General features: G+C 46.8%; 2 protein-coding genes across 2 annotated transcripts; one reads left to right on the forward strand and one right to left on the reverse strand.

Annotated features, from left to right (window-relative positions):
• The first annotated feature begins 317 nt into the window (after positions 1-317).
• TTC9C (tetratricopeptide repeat domain 9C) lies at positions 318-3,131 on the forward strand. Its single transcript, XM_030219713.1, has 4 exons — positions 318-415; positions 1,037-1,292; positions 2,002-2,184; positions 2,505-3,131. Exons 1-4 carry the CDS (start codon positions 401-403, stop codon positions 2,597-2,599), a joined length of 549 nt encoding a protein of 182 aa, XP_030075573.1. The 5' UTR covers positions 318-400; the 3' UTR covers positions 2,600-3,131.
• Positions 3,132-4,473: 1,342 nt separating this feature from the next.
• Positions 4,474-13,659, reverse strand: LOC115481047. The gene is made up of 4 exons (XM_030220037.1): positions 12,807-13,659; positions 7,799-8,063; positions 7,095-7,373; positions 4,474-6,650 (listed from the first exon to the last, which is right to left on the reverse strand). The coding sequence occupies exons 1-4, from the start codon at positions 13,026-13,028 to the stop codon at positions 5,224-5,226; spliced, it is 2,193 nt and encodes a 730-aa protein (XP_030075897.1). The 5' UTR covers positions 13,029-13,659; the 3' UTR covers positions 4,474-5,223.
• Positions 13,660-14,339: the final 680 nt, after the last annotated feature.

Raw genomic sequence — 14,339 nt, forward strand, 5'->3', positions numbered from 1 at the left:
CAGTTATAAGGCCTGTACAGCAAAGCTTTTCCCCGAGAGCCGTGTGTCCACAAAGGGAACTAATCTTAAAATTTAAACACTTATTAGCTTTTACGCGGTAGCACCTTCCGCCTCATTTTTAGGCGTTTGTGTAATGTCTCTGATCTACCTTAGTGCTTGTTTCATTGTTGGTGTTTTTTTTTTTTTTTTTTAAGTAATGCACCAAGCCGCCCCCTCCCCGATCAGGTGGCGACTAATATATATTGCTCGTCGTCACGGCTGCGTTTGATTACAGCCAGGGAGGCAATGGCGGACGGTTCGGAGGCGGAACGTCGCTTATCACGTGCTCCTGGAGGGGCGTGGCCGGGCTGCAGCAGAGCCGGAAGTAGCCTGTGAGTTACCTCTTTGTCACAAAGCCCGGATGGCTGATCATCAGGTATTAGTTGTAGAGTCCTCCTTACCTTTGGTATAGCGAGAATGAAAGCCATAACCCTCCATTGACCTCTTTAGAGTAGAGGCTGCCTTACAAGGAGAGAAACCCTACGTGCCTTTGCCCTTCCCTTGTATAACGCGTGGCCAGAGGACTCAGATATCTCATACCGTTCAAACTCTGCCTGATCTCTCTTCCAGTGAAGTGCTTTTGGGCCAGGGGGGGCCCAAATATAACTCGCACCCACCACCCCCACCTAGCTCTGTGCCCAGTGTAAAGAATTAAAATATGATAAAAAGTTTGGTATGGTCACACCTAGTAAATAATGTTAGGTGAAAACCAAAATGACTCATCCAGTCTTAAGGTAAGGAGTTTAGCGTTGTAATTACTGCTCAATGTCTTCTTGGAAGCATAATGTTTTTATTATTTTGGCCTGTATCGCCACTGCCTGCAGGCTATATACCAGTTTCTGTCCTCTTGCTACTTGGGATCCTTTGAATTCCACTGCTGTTTTTGATGCCACCAGCTCCACTTCTGTAGTGAGAACAGATTAAGCTTTGTCAAGCATTATGGTGAAAAGGCTTTAATGCAGTTTTCTCTCCCTGAATACACTGTGTGTCACTTTAGATATCCCCTGATGAAGCACTACATGCCCGACTGCAGCAAGCCCAGAAGTTTAAAGAAGCTGGAAACCAGAGCTACAAAGAACAACATTTTCGGGATGCTGTCAGAAGGTATCACCGGGCCTTGCTGCAGCTCAGGGGATTAGAACCTAGCGTGTTGGCTCCTCTTCAGGCCTTTGGTGCACTGACTCCAGCACTGACTCAAGCACAGGAGCAGGAGTTACACAACACCCAGATAGACTGTTACAACAATCTGGCAGGTGAGTGCAGAAACCAGGCCCTGCTTTGTTTCCAGAGGCTGGGGTAAAGGTGAGATAATAATCTCAGCAGTAGGGTATGCTACATGGTAAACACCCTGCTCACAATGCAAAGGGGCAGAAAATCAGTGGTAATACTCAATGTGTAATTAAACTGTGGACTTCATTGCAAGAGAATGTGGTAAAAGCAGTTAGCTTAGCAGGGCTTTAAAAAAGATTTGGATAATTTACTAAAGTCCATAAGCCATTATTAAGATGGACTTGGGAAAATCCATTGCTTATATCTAGGAAAAGCAGCATAAAATCTGTTTTACTGTTCTGGGATCTTGCCAGGTACTTGTGACCTGGATTTGCCACTGTTGGAAACAGGATACTGGGCTTGATGGACCTTTGGTCTCTCCCAGTATGGCAAACACTTATGTTCTTATGGCTGTGCAGAAACAGAGGCCTCTTCCCACAAGGGGTGGGTAGATGGAGTAGGATTAGAGCAGAGATGTCAAATTGCAGTCCTGGAGGCCTGTAAACTATTCTGATTTTCAGGCTATCTCTGCCAAATATTTGAGAGAGATTTCATCATCTTTGCTTTCATTGTATGCAAATATCATCATGAATATTCATAAAAGATAACCTGAAAAATCCTCCAGAAGTGCACTTTGATGCCCCTGGGTTAGAGCCTGCGTTCATGCCACTCTTTCTGTTTCACTGCTTACAGCCTGCCTCCTACACATGGAACCTGTGAATTACGAGAGAGTACGGGAATACTGCCTGAAGGTTCTCTTGCAGCAACCTGAGAATGTAAAAGCACTATACCGTGCTGGTGTAGCATTCTACCACCTGCGAGACTATGACCAAGCCCACCACTACTTCACAGAGGCTGCCCGTAGGGAACCAAAAGGTAAGATGGAGCACAGCTCCTAAGGCTTTAGTTTTCCTGCCCATTCTTTGAGGGCCGCCCACAGGTTAGGTTTTCAGGGTATCCTTATTGAATATGCATGAAAGATTTGCATGCCTACTGGTCTAGTTGTATGGCCCTTTCTCATCTGTGTATTCATATGGAGTATCCTGAAAATCTGACATATTGCCTGCAGTGTAAGGTAGGGACAGGGGTCTCAGGGGACTGCAAGGTGGTGGAGAGGAGCACATAGCCTGACTTGGACAATAAGGAATCATGCCTCTCAGATGAATTCATCAGCATATTACTGTTCCTGCCTACAGATGTCAATGTGAAGAGGTACTTACGACTGACGGAGACAGAGCTCAGCAGTTACCGGCAGAAGCAGCAGCAGATGTATTTGGGCATGTTTCGATAGTGAGAGTAATGCCTCCCCCTGAGCCCATCTCTGCTTCAGGACATCAGCAATGCCACATGATTAGATCTCCCTTCTTTGTCTTGGGGGGGGGGGGGTGGAGGAAAATAAGGGGCATGGATATCAAGGGACCAGAGCTGCAAAGAGGATCGAGGGATATATACCTCTGCTCCCTACTAGCCATGTGGGGGTAGAAGAGAGGATTACAGGGGCTGTGCAAGGACTCCCTGCTATCCCTCCCTGTTGGTGGTGCTGGGGGTGGGGAGATATCATAGGCACTACGAAGTTGCTCCCTGCAGATTTTTATGGGCTATGTGTTGGCTTCCAGGGGTCTCAGTAATTGCTCATTGCTGCCAGATAGGGGAGGGGGATGTTTAAAGAAGGCTGTGCAGTGGAACCCTGCTGGGGGAGGGAGCAGAAGAGAATATAACAACATAGCGTCATGGGTTGAGAATAATAATTTAAAAGGCCTTGGAAACTCTGTAGTGATAAATCACCTTGCAATGTATATTAAAACTGACACATACTTATCGCTTCTTGTATTACTGGATTTCTTTTGTTACTGTAGCTGGATTTGTGAATCCTGGCACTGGTGTGTCATCTCTCCTTATCCACTGTCTTCTCCCAGGGAACCGTGCATATCTATCATCTTAAAATTTAGCTCCTATGTTTTATCTTCCAAGTGTCATTACTGGATTTCTTTTGTCATTGTAGCCGGGTGTGTGAATCTTGGCACTAATGTGTATATCTTTCCTTATCCACTGTCTCCTCCTCACAGGTCTCCCAGGGAACCATGTATCTCTGCTATTATATTTAAAATTTAGCTCTATGCTTTATCTTCCAAGTGTCATTACAACGGTGTAAGTCCTGTTTTCAAGTGGCCTAAACAATTTCTTCCATTTCATGAATGGAACCCAGCTTGGCTCCTCATCCACTTCTACATGTGGTTTAAGACTCGCCTGCTGACGTACAGGCTGGCTCACACTGAAGCCCCTCTTTACCTCTTATCTCCCCCTGCATCTTTCTTCCTTTTCTTACCTGTGCTGTTTCACTCCATCTCTCCCCCACCCCAAGCTCTGTACTTCCCATTCTGTTGTGCCATATGCCTGAAACAGCCATTCTGAAGTAGCGTGTTCCATCACTGCTGTAGCCATATTCACATCCCATCTAGAAACCTACCAGTTTGAGGCTGCTTTTAAGTCTTAAACCCTGGCTCTTCCTAATTAAAGGCTTGCTGCTTTTCAACTGTGCCCTGTAATAAATACATTTCCTGAAACCCCTGTTTGTATTGGCCATGTGTCATCTCTGGCTTGTCCAGACAGCACTGCATATAGTGAGAATTCTACTGCACTCCAAGGCACTGGGATATGTGGATCTAGCTGTGACCAGGATCCTGTTACTCTTGTGTGCTGATGAGGGCTGGTGGTTTTTTTTTTTTTTTTGGGTGGGGGGGAGGTCTCTCTTTGCTGATCTAATCAGTCATGCACTCTCCTTACACCTCCTTTAATTAGCCTTTTTCCTTTAATCTTTCCTAAACCCACCTACTGACATCCTTGTAAACATCCTTCATTTCTGCCCAGCTCCATTGTATAGCTCTGAACTGCAGTGATGAATGGCTGGGACATAAGAGGCCAAAACCCAGCCTTCCCCTTACTGTGCTTGTTAAGGGTCATTGGTCTCTGCTGTTAAAGAAATGTTTCCACAAGTAAGATGGTTTTATTGCAGCATCCCCCTCCCTTTCCCCAGCATAATTACTGGTATTCTGTCCTGTACTTCTGAAGCTCCTGAACAAACAGTAATCAGCCTAATCCGGGAGCCAAGACAGCACAGAGCAGAGCAAACCACCTGCCAACCACAGCTTGGAGCAGAGAGGACTGTCATACCCCCACTTTCTCCAAGGCTCCAATGCAACAGTGAGGAGACCTTGAGGGTGCCTAGTCTGGAGTTCTGACTGCACTAGAAACACAATGGTGCTGTTATCTTAAGTTTCCTGTGTCCCAGCCCCTTCCCCCCTCACCCCATAACAAATGTATGAAATAAAACACCAGACTACACAGATAATCTGGAAAGAGCCAGACCTTGTAGGATGTCAAAAGCCTTACAGTAGACCTCTGTCACCTCTCTAGTCCCATCACAGTCCTGCACAGAATTTTTAAATAATCAGTAAGCTCTTTATTAAATATACCTTCAGATAAGGAGCCAGGGAAGCTCCTAAGTTGTAAAAGAAAAATAATACATTTACACTTTTTCTTTTGTTTAAGAAAATCAGCCTTGCTTAGGCTGTGACCAGATAAATCCAACTATGTATGTTTATTTTGGACTCTGCTCTGGATAAGAACAATATGTAAGTGGTAATAAATGAATAATCATAGGCTGTGGCCTTGAATCTAGTCACAGCCAGTACCAAGGCCACATATGCAGTTTTTTTTCATGTCTTAATTCTTCGGTGTTCAGCTTAAAGAGCAGTGGGGCACCTACATTCCCAACTTAACCCTTCGGAGATTATACTCCAACATGGTGCATTTTTTAAAAATGCTGATTTTGGTGACACCTGGCAAAACTGATGCACAGATGGAGGAACAGGTGGCTGAGTTGGATGCATGCCACAGGCTGCTTACCCCGGGGCATCAGATATTATTTGGATGATGGGTTTGCCCCCGTGTGAAGGGTCGCATGGATTTGCAGACCATTCTTCTAAGTTCCTTCAGGGACCTGGCTCGATGGACCTTGAAGTTGGCACCTGCCATATTGCTGGCTTCTAGTGTGGCAGCCTTGCGTGAATGCTGTTCCTTGCCCCATACAGTTTGCTGGATCCAGTCCTCACTAAGACTGGGGCTACTGGTGGCATTGGCCTCACCCAGGCCAGAGCTGGAGCCAGGTGGTTGATCCCAGAGGTGCACCCGGACATGTTGATGGAAGTGCAATGGAGAGTCTGTGGACAGGTGGCGGCTGAGTAAATGAGCAGAGCCTCGCTGTGCCCGTTTCCTGGGAATTCCCTCTATATTAGAGCTAGAAATCTCCAGGACAGATGACCACTTCTCTCTGGGGTCGTCCTCTCCCCAGTGTTGAGAGCCAAAGTTTGTCTGTCTTGCCATAACAGCATTCACATCCATCTCGGACTTGCAACAGCTGTTCCCTCGTGGTGCTGGCTTCTTGCGCACACTTAGCTTCCGCAGGATCTCTCTGGGGCTAAGCCAGCTGTGTTCAGACCCTGTACGACTCACAGGGGCCTTCACCAGTTCCTGCGAAGTGTGCTTCCCTCTGTATAGCCTGCCCAGCTCCCTGCCATTACAGTTTAGTGAGTTCCACTTCTTAGAGGACATATTGACTGGCTCCTGCAGGCTACTACAGCAATCCAGTCTCTGCAAAGGAGGTGCATCCTGTTCATGAAACAGTGTGAGGTCTTCCAGGAGTGACCCCAGTGAGAAGTCACTGACCTTTGATACATCTGTGGTGCTGGACCTGATGGAACCACTCTCTTGTGAGGTCATAGAATCCCAGTGTGGGGCCTGGGAGTCTCGGGTTCCTTCAGGGCTGTCGAGGGATCTCAAGTGCGAACAGGTAGAGATTCGTCTGCGGATCTTCCATCCTGCGGAGGCAGGTCGGGGTGGCATGCTGGAGCCTGGTGGAGAGCTGAGCAGCTGGCCGTTGCACACAGAGGTCAGGGAGAGGCTTTTCTGATGGCTAGCCAGGAGCGTGAGCTCAGATCGGGACAAGGCCGAACGACAGCGATGCCGCAGTACTAACTTGGCGATGTAGCGCTCCAGCCTGCACCTGTACAGTTCTGGTGAGAAACAGGGCTGGTTGTACAGGGTCGGTCCAGGCTGTGTAGGCACTACGGTCTGGCCCACAGGGAGCTCCTCCTGGGATAAGCTGGTAAAGAGTGGGCTTTGTAACGCCACAGCATGCAAAGGGCTAGGGTACCGGTAGACATCAGTGGTGGTGTGGGACACAAGGTCACATGTGTACAGCTGGAGGTGAGGGTTCAGCTCTTTCTGTGGCAGTGATGAAAGGTCAGTAAAGTGCAGGAATGGGAGCGGAAAGTCGAGATCACCTGTGAACAGAGCCAAGATGGATATTAGTTATTCTGACTCCTGCAAAGCTCTCCCAAAACCTTTCCCTATGACATATCCAGCAGCATCCCCTTCCATAAGTCCATCAGAAAAAGAATGTCTCCTGTTAACTTCCTGCTGTCATGGGGGAGGGAGGCGCTGCTAGGATTAATAAAGCAAAAAGCATGATTGGAAAATTATCTACACTCAAACTTCAAGAAAGTGGTTTCCACCCCCTCCCCCGCTTACCTGTCCCTGACAGTATCATCATTATAACCCCTCCCCTTTTTCCAATTCATCTCATGTAATGGCTCCCTCCTTGTAACCTCATGCAACATCTAGCACAACATCTTACTTCCAAAGTACACTCCCATTCTCCATTAGGACTGCTATCACCTCTTTTTCCACTTAAGTGACCAGATCTGGAAGAAGGGTATTTCACTAACCTGTAGAAACAGGTCTTCGGGAGCCCGGACGCTGGCTGCAGACCTGAGTCGCCAGGGTCTGAGCACCATTAGAGCCAAAGCTTCGCTGTACCCGGAGGTCCTGGAGTCGTACTGCTGCCTCATCTGTGGAACGCGGGCGAAGAAAGCCATTCTCCCGAACTGGGGCTAGGTGACAGAGGGAGCTCATACTCCAGTGAGACCCCCCAGGGCAGTTGCTGCATACAGACATGCAGGAGTCAGAGAGTGAAGATGAGCCCACCTCACTGATTTCATAAAACCCTGAAAGGAAAAGAGGAGAACACACTATTCTCTGAGGTTCAGCATTTCTCTGATCAGTCACTGCATATAAATAAAAGATGGGATACAGACACTGAAACTGGACATTCTCCACAGAACAGGTACAGCACAGACAGCAACAGTGCAAGCTTTACACACACTGTCCCATAGGAGCCAACTTTTCAAAATTATTGGGGGTGCTAACTAAACCCAATGGAAAATTATCTCTCCTTGGCCACAGTCAAGAAGTTTGTTCACTATTGGGGGTGCTTAAGCACCCACAGAGCTGGCTCCTATGCACTGTCCCACCCCAGAAGAATTTCAGCAGTTTTGACATTTTGCAATTGGTTTTTACGACAAAATTCCTTGATCAAGAAACTAATGCCTTTGGAAACATAAATTGAATGATCTTGAGAATAAAACCATACCTGAACTAGGCCTGGAGTCTGTCTCTGGACTGTCCTGGGTCTCTCCTGAGTGTGGTTTGGATTCAGCCTGTGCTTTTAGGGTAGTCTGTGGAAACATTTGAGGATCGGTCTCCAGCCATAAGCTGGAATCAGAGCCCAAATCAGTCACCTTTCTGGGGTCAGACTCAAGGCCAACCTGAGGTACACCATCCAGGTCGAGAATCCCAGAAACAAAGAGCTTCCTGCTGCCCCGCAGAATTTCGTCCAGCCAGCTCCCGTCCCTCTCCTATCACAAAAAAAGTCAAAATACAGAGTATCAAGCCACAGAAATCTGGCCCCTTCCCTCTGCATCTCCTAATAGTGTTCACATCTGAGGTGTGCAGGGCCGGTGTGGTGTTAGACTAGCTTAGGCCTGGGGCAGAAATTTGGGTAAAGGGCCCCAAAACCTAGCCTCAGGTTGTGCCTCCTTCAGCTCCAGGCAGACTGCACCCCCCTGTGGCATGGGCAGGACTGGTTTTCTGCTGTTCCAAGCAAACAATCTTTGGGCATCCACCTTTATACATTTTTTTTTAATTACCAATGCTTGAGCTTGTTCCATGTACAGAACTACAGCAATGCCATTCATATTAAATCAATTTAGAGTGTATTAAAAGTTTTAAGGTGAATTAGCCTGCCATGAGTGGGAAAGTGCAGGGTACAAATGTAACAAAAAAAAATTGAACTGAATGTGTATTAATGAACGCCTGGTCTTAGTCTTTACTTGTTAGAGCGATGGGCTTGGCTTGTACCTAAAGCCCGAACTGGCCACTAGTTGCAACCCCTCCTAACACTGGTCAACTTTCCACCTCAAACCAAACAAGCACAGAAAGAAACTAATATGACAAATAAAAGATCATTTGGCCCTTCTAGCACGTCCTGCTTAGCTTTACTATCTCATCCTCTCCCTCAAGAGATCCACTGAACTTCTCCCATTATTTCTTGAATTTAGATTGCCCCAGATACAAAAACTTAGATTGTGAGCCCACTAGGGACAGATAAAATACCATTGTTCAGCAGAAAGGTGGTATATCAAAAATTCATGACCCATTATCCTCCATCACTTCCAGTGGGATGTTGTTCTATGCATCCACCACACTTTCTGTGAAGGATTAAATCCATGGATTAATCCTATTCCCTTTCATCTTCATCCAAAAAGTAAAAGTAGTTAAAAGACAATCAACAATGGTAGGCTGAGCTGAGCACTGCCATACAGAGGACTTGTGCTAGATCCCCATGAAGGCCAGTTGGAAATAGAGATGTTCTGGGGTCCGTGGACAGAGCTCTCTGGTCAACAAGAATGGAAACTACTAGTGACTCATGTTAAAGCCTAGTACATTGCCCCTGGCTGAGGGCTGTCAATGTAATGACCGAACTAACAGATGGGATGGGAAAATCTCTGAGGACCTGTAGCTAAACACTCAGTGCACCGGATACTGGCCTAATTTTATATCACATGAACTGACTTTTATGCTTAGTGGGGTTTAAAAAAGGTTTGGATAATTTCCTAAAAGTCCATAAGCTATTATTAAAATGGACTTGGGGAAAATTAACTGCTTATTTCTAGGATAAGCAGCATAAAATGTATAGTACTGTTCTGGGATCTTGCCAGGTACTTGTAACCTGGATTGGCCACTGTTGGAAACAGGATGCTGGGCTTGATGGATCCTCAGTCTGTCCCAGTATGGCAATACTTATGTACTTATTTTACACTCCCTGGTTTCTGTGTATTACTGTGGTTATTTCTGGGATATTTACTGCAGGTTTTTGTTTAACGTTGTAATATAGTAACAGTAAATGACACAAGATAAAGATCTGAATGGTCCATCCAATCTGCCCAGCAGTCACACTCATCATACACTTTTTTTTTTAATTACCAATGCCTGAGCTCGTTCCATGTACAGAACTACAGCAATGCCATTCATATTAAATCAATTTAGAGTGTATTAAAAGTCCTCCCATCCTATAATATCTTTCTTCAGGTACTCCCCTATTTTACTAAAGTCAAAGTCCTGGATTTCAAAAATGCTGACTTTAGTAAAATGGGGAAAGAGCTGATGGGATGGGAGAACATAGAGAAGTGGAAAGACAGTGATCCAGGCTGAAATGAGTTATAAGAATGGCTACTGACCTTTACATGAGGAGAATAAATAAAAGTAAGAGAAAAAGGAAACCAATATGGTTCTTCAAACAAGTGGCTGAGAAAATAAAGGCAAAAGAGTTGGCATTGATGAAATACAGAAAAACTCAAGAAGAGGAACAGAGGAATACCGGATGAAAGAAGCCAAGAGATCCGCCTGGTGAAATCACAAGCAGAACAACAAATGGCTGGAAATGTAAGGAGGGGACAAAGGTATATTAGTGAAAGGAGGAAGGCTAAAAATGGAACTGTGGGATGGAAAGATGCTGTGGACCACTATGTGGAGAGTGATGAGGAAAAAGCTAACCTGCTAAATAAATACTTCTGTGTTCATGGAAGAAGGCCCATGGTTGGCTGGCAAAGGTACATATGAGAATGAAGTAGGTATTGCACCATACCAAGTTTATAAACAACTTGAAATATTGAAGGTGGACAAAGCCATGGGAACGGACGGGATCCATCCCAGGATGTTGAGAGCTCAGAGAGGTTCTGGCAGGTCCTCTTAAAGATTTAATAAATCCTTGGAGAGGTTCTACAGGATTGGAGAAGAGCGGATGTGGTCCCTCTTCACAAAAGTGGTGATAGAGAAGTGGGGACCTATAGGCTGTTAAGCCTCACTTTGGTTATTGGAAAAATAATAGAAATATTGTGGAAGGAAAGGATAGTGAATTTCATGGAATCCAATGGGTTACAAGATCTGAGGCAATCGTGCCAAGTGAATTTGACTGAATTCCTTGACTGGGCAACCAGAGAATTGGATTGAGGACATGCGCTTGATGTAATCTACTTGGATTTCAGCAAAGTCTTTGACGCAGTGTTTTTGTTAACGTGCTCCCTGCTACTGCCACAATCAAGTCAACCTTCCCCACAGATGCCCAAAGCAAGAGGACCCTCTTATCCTATCCATACACAGATGTCACCGGCAACAGACTCACAGATACCCATGCTATTCACCCCTTCCCACAGACATACGTCTGCAGCAAGAGAAATATCCTCACGTCCATGGCAGTCAGTCATTGTACCCCTTCTGCCAGCCCCATTCACAGCCAGAGAATCCCCATCACCATCAACCCTTCCACCAGACCTGTAGCAAACAAGGGTGGGGGTGGGGATCAAAATGATCAAAGAGACAGAACCTGTAGCAGCCAAACTGCCATGAGGTTAAAAATGTGCTGGTAACACAACCAGGAGACAACATGGACCAGCCCCAGACATGCCCTGCTTGATCTCTATAATGGCTATGTTCCTGTTAATATTTTTCTTTTAATATTTTTTTCTCTTTTCCTTTACTTTTTAACCATTTTATATGCATTGGCAATACACCACCAAATAGGTAATTAAAGTTCCCTGAATCTGAGAGAGAGAGAGGGGGGGGGGGGGGGGGGTTCAGTCAGCAGGTACAGACAGGGAAGTGAGCCCTGGGAGAGGGTGGAGAACACCCCTCTGGCTATGCCCTTCTGTCCCAGTTTTGCTGGTGGGACATATTTACTAGGAGGTGCAGCAGGCTCTGAACTGTCCCTGACTTTTAAACTGCCACACCGATCATAAGGAAAAACCAGGGGACTGTTCAGGTCAAAATTCTGCCACAGAACCCTCCCCTCTGTGAATCCCACTCTCTATCACATGCTAGATCCAGCCTGTACCAGCAGAGGGGTTTAAAGGACACACACACCTTCTTAAAAACACAAAGAATTGATCTCTGCCCCTTCTGGAAGAGGCTGAAAGGTTTACTGATAATCATCACAAGATCAGTGTTTACCAAGTGCATGATACTCCCAGGGCTCGTTATCATCCCCTGCAGAGGGGTACCAGTAGGGGAGAGAGGAAAGGGTGCTCTACCCACTGGTACCCAAGAGAGGTTATACTATGTACATCCATATCCAGGGAAAGACAAACACTTTGAATCCACTCAAGGGACTTACTGGGGTTAAAGAGGCACTTCCCAGGGTCGGTGGCAATGGCTGGGGATTAGATAAGACACAGGGCGATGAAGGTTTCCAGATGCCCTGTAAGAAGGAAGGCAGCTGTATGGGGAAGGGGCTGCAGGAGCTACAGAAGTAAAAGATTCCCATCCCCCTGAATCAGGCTGGCTCCATCACGAAGACAGCTGGTAGCACAGTATTAACCGGACCGACACTAGAGCTAAAGTTTCACACTGGGCGGAGTTGTTTTATTTTGTTGTTGTTGGTTTTTTTTTTAAATCAAAAATCGCTCCCCAGGAAGAAAGGAGGGCATTTCCTCCCCCCCCCCCCCCCCACCCTTGTGTGCAGGAGGCTTTGCTCCCTTGATTCCTGGGGTTGGGGGGTTTGGTCCTGGCAGCAGCTGCCAGGATCGGCAGCAGGTTAACAATGAGGGGAACGAAACAGGTCAAGCGGAAACCAACGCAGGAAGGTGAAACCCAGCAGGTGACGCCAAACAGCCACGTCAGGGTCCCCAACACAGAAAAAGGCCTTGTGCGGGAATGAAATGGGGAGAGAGATGAGGGTATCCTCACACCTCCCGCAAGGGAAAGGGGTGCTCCCTCCCTCCAGGTCCAGCGCCTGTACCGATCTTTAGATAAAAGGTTATCTCAGTAGCTGGAGAATGCTTTTTACAAGGAGTCATCAATAACCAAGGTGACATTTTTTTTACTGCTTTGATGCTATATTTAAATTCACCTTATTTATTGACGCTGTCTCTCATATTTAACCAACAACAGACAAATAGTTAAAAGATGACGTGTCTGGAGTAGTAGGTCCTGTCCTCAGATGTGGCAGGTATTACATCACCTGTTAAATATTTCTGTGCTGGTTAAATAAAAAATATTTATAACCCTGACAGTTTAAAGGCATATGAATAGGTTTGACTCCTTACTTCCACCTGGTCCTCTCTCTTGCTCCTTGAAGGCTTTTGATCGTCTGCATCTTGCTGCCATCCTGGGGGTCTCCTTCCCAGGGCCTCTTCCACCTTGTTTCTGTGCAGTTCCTTCAGCAGCTGTAGCTCCAGGAGTCCTGCCAAGCTGGCCTGCAGTCTCTCCCCCACTCTCACTTTATCACAGCCCGACCATAGGGAGGGGGGTCCAGCTCTCCTGGCCATGGGTGCTGCGAGGACCCTCAGAACAAGGGGGGGGGGCGTGCAGCTTTCCTCACCCCAAGCAGAAAAGTACGCAGGGGAGACACAGAATCAGGGCGCAGTGAAAAGGGTGAAGCAATAGGGGAGGGGGTCAGGCCTCAAGCCCCACAATGCTGAAAGGGGAAGATCAGGGCTTACATTCCACACTTAAATCCACGGAGAGATGCAGTCATAGGACTGAAAATTCACACCTCAGACCCCCCCCCCCCCTCCACTCAGTGTACAGAGGGGAGATGTACCAATAAGAGAATCAGGGCTTCGACATCCGACCTCACATTCAGTACACAGAATAAAGATGCAGCGAGATGATCAGGGTTCAAACCCCAGACCCTTTACACAAAACATCGATCAGGGCTCAGACTGTATAATAATATGATGGAAGAAGAAGGACCCTGCTGGATTCCTGTAAATCTAAGGCAGATTGTAGGCTAGAGAACAGCCGTACGCAGAGCCAGTGGCTACTCCTCGGTCCCGATCCTTTCCTTCAAGCTTCCGTTCCCTCTCCCGGGCTCTAGCTCTCTTTTGTTCCTGAGGATCCAGGTCCAAATCGCTTCCCTAGCGAGTTCGATCCGGCTGCAACCTTTCCACTTCCAGCTTTGGTCTCCGCGGCGCGTAGCCCGCCCACAAAGCCGGCAGGGATTAAAGAGACAGTCACGTGATGGCAGGGCGGGGCCAGCGCTCTGCCCTCTGCCTTCCTATTGGTCGGAAAACAAAGCGGGGAAAGTTTAGGGGGATGCCGAGATTCCAGGAGGGGGAAGGGTAGAGCCTGCGCCTCCTGGGCACACACATGGCACGCTTCCCGAGTGATCCTGGAGCCCCCCCTTCCCCCAAGGCTGCAGATTTAACCTCTGCCCCCACCACGGCAGGAGCCAGAGAACAAAGGCCCATTACTCTCTCTAGAGATCTGCTTGGACGGAAAGACAGACAGATGCATCACGCACAAGATGCTGGTTAATTTAGTGAACATGTGCTGCCTTCTGCACTGTCTCATACTGTAACTTTATTTTTTATTATTGTAATAAAAGAGATTGTGAATCACAGGCGAAACATCACATTTAAGAATAAACTAAACTGTCCCCAAGTATGCACAAATTCCCCATTGTTATACATAACGTAATTGCAACTAAGTACCCCGAACAATAGGAAACTTCAACTACTTCTGATGACTGTACACAAGGCAGGAAAGGGGAGGGCTTACTTTAATCTTCACATACAAAACAGCTATTTAGTTAGGTATTATCTTTAAATCCATCTTGCTGACTGTTATCAGTTTTT

Source organism: Microcaecilia unicolor, chromosome 11 (assembly GCF_901765095.1).
Source record: "Microcaecilia unicolor chromosome 11, aMicUni1.1, whole genome shotgun sequence".
Taxonomy (NCBI): Eukaryota; Metazoa; Chordata; class Amphibia; order Gymnophiona; family Siphonopidae; genus Microcaecilia; species Microcaecilia unicolor.